General features: G+C 49.4%; 1 protein-coding gene across 2 annotated transcripts in view; it reads right to left on the bottom strand.

Moving 5' to 3' along the window:
• Positions 1 to 12837, bottom strand: part of ttc28 (tetratricopeptide repeat domain 28) — a 92741-nt gene that overhangs the window by 13549 nt on the left and 66355 nt on the right. For both annotated transcript variants that reach the window (XM_070988349.1, XM_070988350.1), the window contains 10 exons: positions 5825 to 6021; positions 5591 to 5744; positions 5332 to 5503; positions 5030 to 5198; positions 4761 to 4921; positions 4189 to 4677; positions 2790 to 2982; positions 2568 to 2648; positions 1957 to 2209; positions 418 to 527 (listed from right to left, as the gene is read on the bottom strand). In XM_070988349.1, the coding sequence (XP_070844450.1) occupies positions 418 to 527; positions 1957 to 2209; positions 2568 to 2648; positions 2790 to 2982; positions 4189 to 4677; positions 4761 to 4921; positions 5030 to 5198; positions 5332 to 5503; positions 5591 to 5744; positions 5825 to 6021 (1979 nt within the window). The remainder of the gene's footprint in view (positions 1 to 417; positions 528 to 1956; positions 2210 to 2567; positions 2649 to 2789; positions 2983 to 4188; positions 4678 to 4760; positions 4922 to 5029; positions 5199 to 5331; positions 5504 to 5590; positions 5745 to 5824; positions 6022 to 12837) is intronic.

Here is a 12837-nt window from a genome sequence, read left to right as displayed (position 1 = left end):
TTAATCAATGGAGACTGATTTTAACTGTTTTATCACTGTTTGGTCTTTTCATCTCTATCAGTGCGTCACATTTCACGAACAGATGACGTTTTTATGACAAATCTGCAAAGTAACGAGTACAACGATGAGCCGACGTGTCCGGTGGTGTGAGATCAACCTACAGAGAATAAACTATGACAGTTTGACCTCTGACCTCTCAAGGCTTTACTTCTGCTCTGTGATTCTTTTCTGAAGCCTTTAAACTTCCTGGTTCATGCTGATGTCACACGGCTCATCTTTCACGATTTTCTGCCCCGCTTTTGTCTTTACAGGCTCCCTGATCTCGATCCCGTCTTCACACCACACCTGCCGAGCAGCTTCTGAGGAAAGTTACGCTGCTGTAGACACACACGCGCACACACACACGCACACACACACCTGGTGCTGCGCCTCCTCCAGGTTTCCGCCGGCCCACAGGGACAGACCCAGGCGGTGGCGTATCTTCGCTTCGTCTTCCCTCCGTCCTAACTGCTCCGCCAGACGCAGACCTGAGGAGGAAGAGGAGGAGGGACGGACAGACAGACGGAGAGGAGATCAGACGCCGGCTCCTGGAGGCTGATCTGAAATCAGCTCTTTGAAAGCGCTTTGAACCTGAACCTGAGCTGAGCCCAGGGCGCTCGCACTTCCCTCTCTGTCTCGCTGCTCCTTTTGTCTTTCTGTGTCTTCTTATCAGGCTGATGCAAATTCAAAGCTGTCGTAGCTGCTCCTCAGTTTGTCTCTGATATGTTTCGTCTCCCCCGCTGAGCCCCAGCAGACAGTCGCGGCAGGTTGTAATTAGTCCTCGTTAGACTCTCCGACTGAGCAGAATCTCATCAGAAATCAGCTTTTGATTCTGTCTGTTTGTGTCTGTCTGGGCTTGTGATGTTCTGCGTCTGTGCTTCTTTCCATCGGTTTGGGAGGTTAATTGGAGGCGCTGGCGTGAATGTTTCGGCGCCTCCGTCCTCACTTCAACTCTGCGTCGGATTCCTCGCTGCTTGTTGAGTTAATGATCAATTAAAATCCAGAGGAAGCGTGAGCGAAGTGACAAAGCGTGACCGTGTCTTACAGGCCCGGCGAAGCCTGAGGGAGCGCGTAAACGACGCCTTCAGGTGTTTTCACCGTCTCGGCTTTAGTTTGCTTTTTCATACATCAGAACTCCAGCAGGATTATTTCCAACACGAATGTTTTAAACCTGACGAGCGTGCGTGTTTGTAGGAGCGGCCTAGTTAGAGAAGAAGTTCAATCAAAGCGGATTATTGACAACAACGCGCCTGAAGGAAAACACACTGCGGTGCTGATCTTCTATTAGAGGCTGCATCGCCTTTCATGCTTCAGACGGCTTCAGAAACACAAATTCACAATGTTGTCGGGCCTAAACAACTTCAAAGATCGCCTCCAGACACGTTTTACCGCGTCTGGAAAATACTTTGGATCATAATTTGTGTCCTTTTCCCTCATTTAAACTCCCAGAAGCTATAAATATGTTTTCATTTCCAAAGTTTAACTTGTTTCACTTGAATTTTGGACCAGATTTGGCTTCCACGCGAGTTGTGATGTCACAAATCACGCTCGTGGGCCCGCCCCCTGAACTCAACGAGCGCCGAAAAAACTCTCCCATGCGTCATTCTGCCTGAACGATGTGTGCGGCTGCAGGGGAAGGTAAAACTGTGACTAACTTTTCCCTCGCCTTTCATCGAGGTCCAGTTTGTTGATAGAAAAACAGACTTTTTTTTTTTGAACATTGAGGAAACGCTGAAAACAGGAAGTCCTGTCAGACACAAGGTGCATCTTCAGGTTTATCCACAGCACAGTGATGAGGAAGCACTCATGAGGAAGAGGAAGATCCTTCACTGAGGTAAAAGTACTGAAACAACACGCTAAAATACTCATATGTGAGTACAATCAGGAAATGTACTTAGCCTAGCCTTAGCTCCTTACCTTCCTGCAGGTACATCACAGCCTGTGCGTAGTTCTGCAGGCCGTGGTGTATCCTCCCCAGGCTCCCGTAGGCCAGAGTTTTAGCGATCAGGTCGTTGGTCTGCGCCGCCACGCTCAGGTGCTGCTCCTGGAAGACCACGGCCCGCTCGTGGTTTCCCAAAGCTTCGTAGGTCAGACCCAGGTTGCCGTAGGCTCGACCTTGACTCCTCACGCATCCCGTCTGCTCTGATATGTCCAAAGCCCTTTGGTGCCACTGCGACGGGAGAGCTTGGTTAGCTTAGCTAGCCTGAACAAAACGCACCAACCAGCATCTCCGAAGCTTTTCAATTAACACTTTACATCACGTTTGTTTGAGGCCAAAGTGTAAAGCTGTGTTGATGTGTGGGACTATTTCTCTGCAGGGTGAGCCCAGCCTGGCTGACTACGTCCCCCTGTCTTCAGTCTTAATGCTGAGCTAAGCTAATTTGCTGCTGGCTGTGGGTTTATATTTAGACATGAGAGCGGTATCTAACTTATCTAACTCTGGGTAAAAAGTGCATCTCACAAAACGTCAAACTGCTCCTCTAAGCTGTGAAACACTGAGTCATGATGTGCTGTGAATGTGCACAAACCTGTAGCGCTGTCTCGTTGTCTGCCATCAGCTGATAAACGCCTCCGAGTGCATCGCTCGCCTCCGCTTCCAAGGATTTATCCTGCCAGGTAAAGCAGGATTTACTACATTTTTCTGTGCACAATGTACTCCTCGTGGAAAAAAAAAGGATAATTCGATATTCAGCAGGACAAGAGGAGAAATGTGCAGCTGAAACAAGAACCCTCTGCAGGTAAAGCCTCACCCCTGCTGTGCGTGCGATGTTAAGCTGGTGTTCCAGGCAGGAGAGGGCCTGCTCGTAGTTTCCCAGCTGGCTGTGCAAGGTTCCCAGCTCCCAGTAAGCCTGAGCCTTACCCCCGCCTTCTCCACCCAGCTCATGGGCCACCACCAGCCGCTTCTCGAAGCACACCAAGGCCTGCTGCAGACTACCCATGGACCTGAGGAGGAGGAGGAGGAGGGGAGGAAACACACCTGTAGTTTAACAAAAACGACATAGTACAGCTTCCACTATCAGAGCCGTCTGCATTGCACACGAGCAATTTAAGGAAACAAAGAAGAAAGCAAACAGATCCTCAGTAAGACGACATTTTCAGTTTGAGCCCTGAAACACAGGCTGTGCATCTGCAGAGAGAGACAGGAAAAGAGGAAACGTCTACAAATCAGCGCCTCTGCTCTCATTTCAATCTGATTCTCACTCCAGAGAGCAGAAACAGATGGATGAAGCCCATCATTACGCCTCGCTCTGCTGTCGGTGAACATTACTTGTATGCTTTCATATGTGGGGATGCGCTCGCTGCTCATCACCATTATTACTGTAACCGAATTCTGATTATTCTTTTCATTATAGTTATGACTCTAATTTGAAATGTGTTCGCTTGAGGCAAGAAAAGCTGCTTTGGGATTCTTGCATGAAAGTCGTCCTGCGTTGCGAAAGCATATCAGAGCTAATGGGAGCAGAAAAACGTACATGACATAAATATTAAGACGAACGCAAACAAAGGCGAGGCGCTCTGAAACTGGAAACAACAGAACCAAGAGACCTTTGGAAAGCGCACGTTAGAAACTTGCTCACGTGGCTTTTTAAAGGCATCAAACCCACGTCTTTCTCCTTGCTCGCTGTTTTCTAGCCTGTAATTGAGTACATAATCCAGTTTCCATGTTCAGCATTAATTTGAAAGCTGTAATAAATGCAAATCATGTGCGACAGCTGAGTGCAGTCACAGAGGAAATGCAGAGGAGAGCTGAAAATACAAAACTGAATTAGTCTGACGTTTTGGGAAATGCACTCGTTTGCCTTCTTGTTGGGAGTTAGACGAGGAGATCGACGCCAGCGGCTAGCTTAGCTTAGCACAGAAATGTTTTGTCCAAAGTTCATTAATTAACATTAAATTTGTTTCATTTGTACATGAACATAAACTTAGCATAAAATGCTAATTAGTTAGCTTTAAAGGTGCTGCTAGAGTTGATGTCTGTAGCGAAGCAGGCTAGCTGCTTCTCATTATTTCCAGTCTTTATGCTAAGCTAAGCTAATCACTGGCTGCCTCTAGCATCATTTAGATGTCAGAGTGATTTTCATCTTCTCATCTAACTTTTTCATATTTCCCAAAATGTTGAACTGCCCCTTCAAGCTTCAGCTTGCTTACCTGTGTGCATTGCCGAGGCCTCTGTAGGCCTTCTCCTGGTCCTGAACGTGGTTGAGACTCTGAGCCATCGTCAGGTACTTCTCGTAGTACTGAATGGCCTCCTCGTAGTCGCCCAGAGCATCGTAGCAGTCGGCCAGGTTCCCGTAGGCCCGGCCTCGGTCCAGCATGCTCTCGGTGCCGCTCAGCTGCTGCAGCATGGCCAGCTGCTGCTCAAAGTAGCCGATAGCTTCCTCAAACACCCCCATGTTCATTTTGGTGATGCCCATGTTCCCGTGGACCTGGGCCTCCAGACGGGCGTCCCGGAGTCCCTGCGCCAGGCCCAGCTGCGCCTCGTAACACTGGAAGGTCGTGGCGTAGTCGCCCAGGGCCATGTGCACCGCCGCCAGGTGGCCGAGGGCGCGGCACTCCCCCTGCTGATCGCCCAGGTCCTTTCGCACGGTCAGCTCCTGGCTGTGGAAGGACAAGGCCGTGTCCAGCTGGCGGAGCAGCCTGAAGTGGGAGGAAAAGCGAGAGGTCAGAGAAGAAGAATGAAGCAGAGCGGAGAAATCAAGTGGTTTAAACTCCTCGTCGACCTGTGGACTGATCCCAGCGCCGAGTAGGCGTCGGCCTCCATTTTCTGGTCGTTGACCTTCTGAGCCAGAGTTAACTGCTGCTGGTAGAACCTCACCGCTGCTGGATGATCTCCCCGACACACACACACATCGCCCAGGTTCCCAAAGGCCCTGAAAACTGCCTGTGGACAAATATCACACGGACGCTGATTAACAACCACTTCCTGCGTAATGGACGAGTTTTCATGGTTTATCGACTGAACGCGGCGGCGGCGGCAGCGGCAGGCGACCTGTGTGTTGTCCAGGGCTTGAGCCAGAGAAAGCAGGTATCTCTGACACTCCTCTGCTTTGCTGAACTCCCCCAGCGCTTTGTGGGCCAGACCAAGGTTACAATAGGCTTTTGCCTGCGCTAATTTGTCTTGGAGGTCCTTCGCCAAAGCCAGGTCCTGCTCGTAATACCTGGGAAACGGATGAAAAACGCAAAGTGTAATAAGTTTCATGGGTTTGTTACGACTCACCTGAGGTTAAGACAAGGAATATCTCTCTGAAAACATCATATGAAGTTTGTGCTGTGTGATGTTCAGCCTCTGACCTGACGGCGTCTCGGTACTGTCCAAGGCAGTAGTGGGCGTAGCCGAGGTTGTGGCAAACCTTCCCCTCTCCCTCCAGGTCCTGCAGGCCTGGAGCCAGAGCCAGGTACTGCTGGTAGTACGGCAAAGCCTGAGCGTATTCACCTCTCCAGCTGTGGAAGTTTCCCAAGTTTGCTGCAAAAGGAAAGATTAGAGTACATTATATTTCTCAATCCAACCAAAGTCCCACTGGTTCGGTGCATCTGTCCTCGTCTGGCTTGCCTAGCGCTCTGGCTTCGCTCTGAGTGTCTCGGAGCTCTCGTGCGATGGTCAGGTGGTGCAGGTAGTGCTGCAGAGCTCGGTCGTGAGCACCCAGCGCCTGGTAGGCCACCGCCAGGTTACCATGCGTGGAGGCCTGGGACGGACGATCATTCACCTGCAACAGGAAGAGCTTTCACATTTCAGTTTTTCCACACGAGAGTCTGAACGCTGCACCTGAAGCGCGCAGGACTTCACCTCCAGCGAGATCTGCAGTTCCTGCCGGTGATACCGGACGGCTTGGTCGTAGATGCCCAGAGCGTGATAGGCGTTGCCCATGTTGCCGTAGGCCCGCCCCTGGGCGGCGTAATCACTCAGCTCCTGGACGAAGGACAGGTGAGCTTTGTGGAGCTTCAGCGCCGCCTCGTACTCCCCCTTCATCTGGTGAATGATGCCTGGTGGAGGAAGAGGAGGGCAGATGCACCTTATTTGTAAACAGCGTTAACAAAATCTAAATGAGGATGCACATGAGTTCCTTTTCAGAAGTCTGAGTAATCACAGGCAGATGTGAGCGCAGTGATTAGCAGAGCTGTCAGCGTTCACAGACCATTTTTAAATCTGCTGAGACTTCACGTCTGACTGGCATCCATCTCTGAAGTCTGCTGACTAATTCATCCAGCAGCCGACATCAAACACAGCCTGCTGCACGTCGTCACGATCACGCTACATTCCCGAAATGACAGGCAGAAAAACCCAACAAGCAAAGAAACATACGTGTGTGTGCATGTGAACATGTGTGCACGCACGCTTTCCACGAGCCTGAAGAAGATGTGAGCGCAGAGCAGTAAATAATTAAAAAGCTACAGAGCAGAAATTCAACAAATCTAATAATATCTGCTGCTGTGGATCTTCAAACTTCATTACTGCATATGCAGAGATCCAGAGGAGAGTCGCTCACTTCACACTTCATCTTCCTCCGTCCCGGGAAAAGGAAGTGGAAAACTTCGGTCCCCGCGGCCTTCCTCGCTTTCCGTGTGATGATGTGTCTTCCACGCTATCAACAACCCAGTTTACAGAGCCGAAGTCGACAAAAGTCGGAAAAGAAGTTAAGGAAGAAGCTTGGGACGCAGGAGAGGAAGAGGAAGAGGAGAGGAAGGCAGCACATGCGGGAAAGCTGAACACGAGGGGTTTTCAGGAGGCAACTAAACGCTGAGTCGCTGCTGCTGCACGACACAGGACGCATGAAACGCTGAATCCTCCACCCGTCTGCCCATCAGAGGCGACTTAACTGCAACCTCCCTCACCATGCCACCATGTTACCATGCTTACATTCACTCCAATAACTCCATTACAGCCAGTTTGAGGCAAAACTGGGATTATTGCAGCTCTACCGCAAACATCATAACTGGGTTATCTCAGTCTAATTAAGGTCCAAATCAGAGCAACAGCTGGACGTGTAATCCAATCAGATCACAGCTCCACCTTTCAAATCACTGCTGCACTCTGAAGCTCGTGTGTGTTACATCAGACGCGGTCATCCAGGTGACAAAAACAAACTCCACAGACCGCGGCGGCTTTTGTTGGCTGGAAATCGACTGCGGCTCACGAGCTAACGCTAACTCTGAGAGCTGGCTGAAAACTTTTCAGTGTCTCCATCTGATTTGTTTCGAAATGTCTTGGATGCACACTTGATGGATCAATATGTGATGAAATCAAGCTAAAGGTGTCCAAAGCTAAGCTTGCTTGAAACGTTAGCATCCTCACCAGCTGCTGCATGAACATGGACAGAGAGAAGGAGCGTCGTTTAGCATTACAGTGCCGAGCTGCACAGCAGTGGTGGTTTCCATTGTTCCAGTGTTCCAGTTCACCTCAACAAGCTCGACAGGCCTCCTATAAACAGTGACATGACGTTATGATTTGACAGCTGCTGAAACGAGTTGCTGTGAACCGTTATGTGCTCAAACAGAACAATGGCGTCCACCTTGTTGTTCACAGCGCTCAGCTTGTGCTGCGGAAACGTACTTGAAACCTAAAACCAGCCGTTACAGATAAAACTCTCTCGTATGCTGAAGACACTAACTTTCTAACTGCGCTGCATCAAATTTTACTGCTGAGGCCGTAAATATCAAATACATATTATTTCTGCAGTAAAGACACGGAGGAGGACAGATGAGAGGGGGGCTACGAGAGGGGACGCAGGGACGCGGGGGGTGTCGAGACACCAGATGGAAGAGGATGCATGTGGCTTTCATGTCAGACTGTGTGGAGGAGACAGAGTGAGGACAGAGTCTGTGGTCTGATTCACTGTCGACTGAGAGGCCTTGGCACAGCTCCAGCTCCGTCGTTCTGGTGGCGCTGCAGACTTTCTGTTTTCTTATTGTAACAAATCCAGAGAAAACACCGAAACCAGCGCCGATCTGATCCCACTGACCAGTATCAGCCAGCCAATCCAAAGCTCCTGCAGTACAAACATCAGCGAGCCTCACTGCTGCACCACCAACACACACTCCGTCCTGCATCCTGACTTCACGACAGCACCAGATGTGGATTCATCCGCCGCTGAAAATAGTCCCCAACAGATGCACTACTTCCTCCTGTTCAGTCAGCAGCTGATCAAACTGTATGTTTGTGATGTTTTTAAAGATTTTCGTCTTCAGGAGGAACCAAAAGTCCCACAGATCCTTCAAATCTGAGGCCAGGAGGATAAAACTCACAGCAAAGCAGAAATATTCATATTCATTCAGTGAAGTTGTGTGCACGTGCACGTGCACGAGCCTGGTTTCCACAACCACAGCGAGCGACATGTCGACGAAGACGCCGCCAAGTTTGAATGTGAACACCTGAGAAGACGAACACGACGCTGTTTGTGTCGCAGTCTGCCATGAAAGTGAGAGCAGCCGTCCTTAAACGAGACTTTTACACATGCCGTGGCTTTTTATAGCCAATAGCATCGCGAGTTCAATTCATTCAAGATTCACCTGTAAACCGCCATCACCTGCGCCGTCTCGTCACCAAGCCCGGGAAAGCTAATCGATTCAGTTTACACGTCACAATGAAAGCACAAACGCGTGGAAGTCAAACCGAACAAAAGCAGACAGAACAAAAGAATAATAACACCAGGCGGACAAAAGCAATTAATTAAAATTAAACTAATTACTGCATCTCTAATTGACATTTTATAGACGCCGTGTGACTGTGGAGAAAAAAGTCATCCACGCTTGAAACTGGCTGACAAGCTAAAAGACTAATGATGCATGTTTGATTGTTTCTCTTTATTTTTCATTTCCACTTCATCGTATCAGACTGCAGAAAGTGTGTGACAGTGACTTAGAGTGTGCACACATCACACAGCACGACAACGGCTGCGTGCGACACACGGCGCCTGGTCACATATGGAGCTGCACCTACGACACTGTTTCTGGACTCACACCAGCTCCATCTGGAAGGAAGCAGGGCTACGTGAGGAAGAGGAGGGGGTTGCTGATAAGGAAAGGGAGACCTTGTTCATTGGGGTCTCGCGCTAAGAGGATTACAGAGAAGCCTGCAGAGTTGGCTGAAGAGCTGCTTCGAGTTCCACCCCTCCTCTTAAACATGTGCAGATACACAGATACCGAATCTCCCTCAAGGCCAAACCCGTACTCCTGCGAGGCGTGAGGCTTCCAGCGATCTGTCGCTATCCTGCAGCGCGCAGGGATTCCCCAGCGTGGGGGGGGGGGGGGTGAGGATTAGAGGTGTGGAAAATTAGGTGAGATCTGATGACGGCGTTTTGGGCTGAGGCAGCACAGAGCGATTAGAGGAGGGGGGCGGTGATGCCCTTCCTGCCACAGAGGGAGGGAAAAGGCTCCGTCATCAGTTAGCCGAAGCAGCCCGAGACACTCAGTCTGTGATTTGTCATATTTTGATTTAAAGCTGCAATGATGAAACAGTTACACATGCTGTATAACACGGAAGTGCAGGACATTTCAGCTCCTTTCGACTCTTGGTCAGCTGTGTTGTTTCCTGCTGCATCAGGAAGCTGTTTTCAGTGGAAAAACTATAGCTGGAGAACGTAATGTTGGACTTAGATTCATCTGGAGGCCTGCGAATGAACGCCAGTGAAGGCTGCTGTGTAGAAAGGCAATGGGTTGTTTGCACACGTCACTCTTGTTGTGGCGTGAGCTGCAGATGGAGGGCAGGAAGTGATTTTCTGCACAGGAAGCTCTATAAAACATATTCAAAATGCCTACGTTTGCTCAAATCAATCAAACAGAGAAAACAGGAGGAGCTTCGATCGAGTACCAAGAATTGTTGTTCATAACGGTGAAAAATGCAAGAAAAAAATGACTCGCTAACCGTCTCAGTAAGAACTTTCCTCCACTGCATCCATTTTCAGTTTTCACTTCCTGCCGTCCATCTGGATTTAACGTCACATGACTGCAAACAACCTACTGCTGCTAACAAAGCATTAAAACAGCTAACAGCTAACACGCTCGGCTTGAGCTGATGATATGCCGTTGCATCTACAGCTTCTTCCACTGGCAGCTTTAATCTGATCATAAATGAAAACCATCGTCCTAAATCTGTATAAGTTAACGGAGCAAGTCTCATAACTAAACTAAATTTATTGCCATTCCTGGTTGTTGCGTACGTTCCTGAGAAGGACTTCAACGTCCCGGCGTGGATTTTGCACAAAGAGGTGGATGAGCACGTCCGAAACAGAGCTGGAGGACTTTTATCTTGAGGTTGGACACAACAGGAGGCCATTCGGCCCGACGTGCCAGACTTCGGTGTCGCATTTCAAGGCTTCAATCCACACAGATCAGGGGTTCCCCAAAGGTGGTGAGTTTTTAAGCAAAAGGCTTTAAATCTTCTATCAGTCAGAAGTGCAGAACAGTCACAGTAAGACTTGCATCATGCGGTATCAGCTAGCACACGTGCTAAGAAAAGCGCCTCAGTGATGCTGAATCGTGAACTGTGTGATGTCTCTTCCCTTTGCTGGAGATGAAATGGCTGCATGCAAGGTAAAAGAAAACAGCCATTAGAGCGGGAGTTCTGTCATTAGTGGAATGTGGTGCAAGAAGAGGGGTAATTAAGCTTTAAATGGAAGCATCACAAATCACGAAGGAGGTCCACGGCAAGTCAACGCCCCTGCTGAGATATTTCTGGAGCAAAGTCTGACAGAGGAGAGGAGAGGAGGAAACGAGGGAGGAAAGAAGAGGAGACGAGGAAACGAGCATGAGTAGTAAAAGAGAAAGACGCATGGGTAGAAAGGACAAAGAGGGACAAAAGAGGAGGAGAGGAAACGAGAGAAGAGAGGACAAGGGAGGAAAGAGGAGAGAAGGGAAGGAGGGGGAGAGAAGGGGAGGAGAAACAGGGTGGAAGGAGAAGAGAGGAGAGGAGGAAACAAGGGACAAGAAAAGGAGAAAAATGACAAAGGAGAAGACACAAGGAAATGAGAGGAGGAAACAAGGGTGGAAATGAGAGGGAAGAGGAGAGAAGCAAACAAGGAAGGACAGGAGAGGAGAGGAGGAAACAAGGGACAAGAGGAGAAGAGAAGCAAATGACAAAGGAGAGAAGAAGAGAGGAGGAAACAACAGACGAGAGAAAGGGAGATCAGGAAACAAGAGAGGAGGAAACAAGGGTGGAAATGAGAGGAGCAACCAATGAAGGAGAGGAGAGGGCAAGAGAGGGAAGAGGAGAGAGGGGGAGGAGAAATCCTCTAGAAAAGAGAGGAGAGGAAGAAACGAGGGTGGAAGGAGAGGAGCAAACGAGGAAGGACAGGAGAGACGAGGAGGAAACAAGAGGCAAGAAACGAAGAGGAGAAAAACGACAATGGAGAGAAAGGAGAGGAGGAAACATGAGAGGAGGAAACAAGGGCAGAAATGAAAGGAAAGGAGAAAACAATGAAGGACAGGAGAGGAGAGGAGGAAACAAGGGACACGAAAAGAAGAGAAGCAAATGACAAAGCAGAGAAGAAGAGAGGAGCAGACAACAGAGGAGAGGAGAATGAAGGGTTGTCAAGTCAGCATTCAGCGTCAGAGAAAAGTATCATCCATAAATGATGATGTGAATCATTGATCTGAACCACAGACTGCAGCTCGTCTGTCAGGAGGGTGTCAGCAACTTCAGCAATCGCCTATTAGTCTCACATCAAAGCCTCGGCTGACTTCTGATTATTCCAGACGCCAAATAACAGACACTGAACTCTGGACTCTGCTGGATTCAAGCCGGCTCTGTGGTGACACGCTCAGAGGGAGGCTGCACGAACCGCCGCCGCCGCCGCCGCCGCCGCCTGACAACAGACGTCTTCATTTCTAATTGTGCTCGATGCTGAAGCGTTCAGAGCGACTGAAGGGAAGCTCATGTTACCTGTGACACACACACACACACACACAGAGCGGCGAGTTGTCCACTCAGCGGTGGAGTCGGGTTCACCGGCTCTCCGATATCACTGCGGCCGCAGAACACAAAACCCGGTTAATAAAACATGAGCGCCCATTGGCCAGAGAGGCATCCTGCGCTCATGTGATAGGGCCTTGAAAGGCAGATAAGGTGACGGGGGAGCAGCACACGACAGAAGCCGCAGCTCCGATCCACCATTTCTGACCAATGAGCCGCAGCGTTTCACAAAGCCTCATCCAGAACGAGTCGCATTCATCATATCACTGGATTATAATCAGGATTAATCACGTTTAATTACTGTATTAGCAGTAAAGTGCAGAGTAGTGTGAGTATGTGCAGTGGAGCTGACAGCAGAGGTGCACTGTGAAGTAACACAGCTGAAGTATAAGTACATGAAAACTGTGAGTACAGTGAAGAGTCCATCGTCTGTGGACTCGATGCTGCCGATCGATCCACATCGAGTCGGTCCGGGTCGAGAACTCGCTTGGCGGCGAGAGAGGACGCCTCAGCAGGACGGAGCGTCCCCTCAGAGGGAACAATGAGACGTCTGCATCTGCTCAGACTCCTTCAGGGGAAACGGTGAAGAGCGTTTATCACCTTTATCTAAAACTGCATCAAATCTTCCACTTTGTGAGAACGACATTGACGCAGAAAACAATAAAAGACCGACGGCGTTTGCTTTTAAGTCTGCAGAGTGAAGTCGCTTCAAACGCAGAGACGGCTACTTCCTGCGTTTAGAGACATTTGACATTCTCACAAATAAAACACTGACGTGATGAAAGCTGCTGACTGTTCCTTCCAGAGTAACGCTGATATTAGTGCGTCAGGGTCTGTGCAGGTTCAGAACAATCATTTCTACTGATATAATCAATGAAATCTACTCTAACCTG

This window comes from Chaetodon trifascialis, chromosome 20 (assembly GCF_039877785.1).
Source record: "Chaetodon trifascialis isolate fChaTrf1 chromosome 20, fChaTrf1.hap1, whole genome shotgun sequence".
Lineage (NCBI taxonomy): Eukaryota > Metazoa > Chordata > Actinopteri > Chaetodontiformes > Chaetodontidae > Chaetodon > Chaetodon trifascialis.
This window is presented reverse-complemented; position numbering and strand designations above follow the sequence as displayed.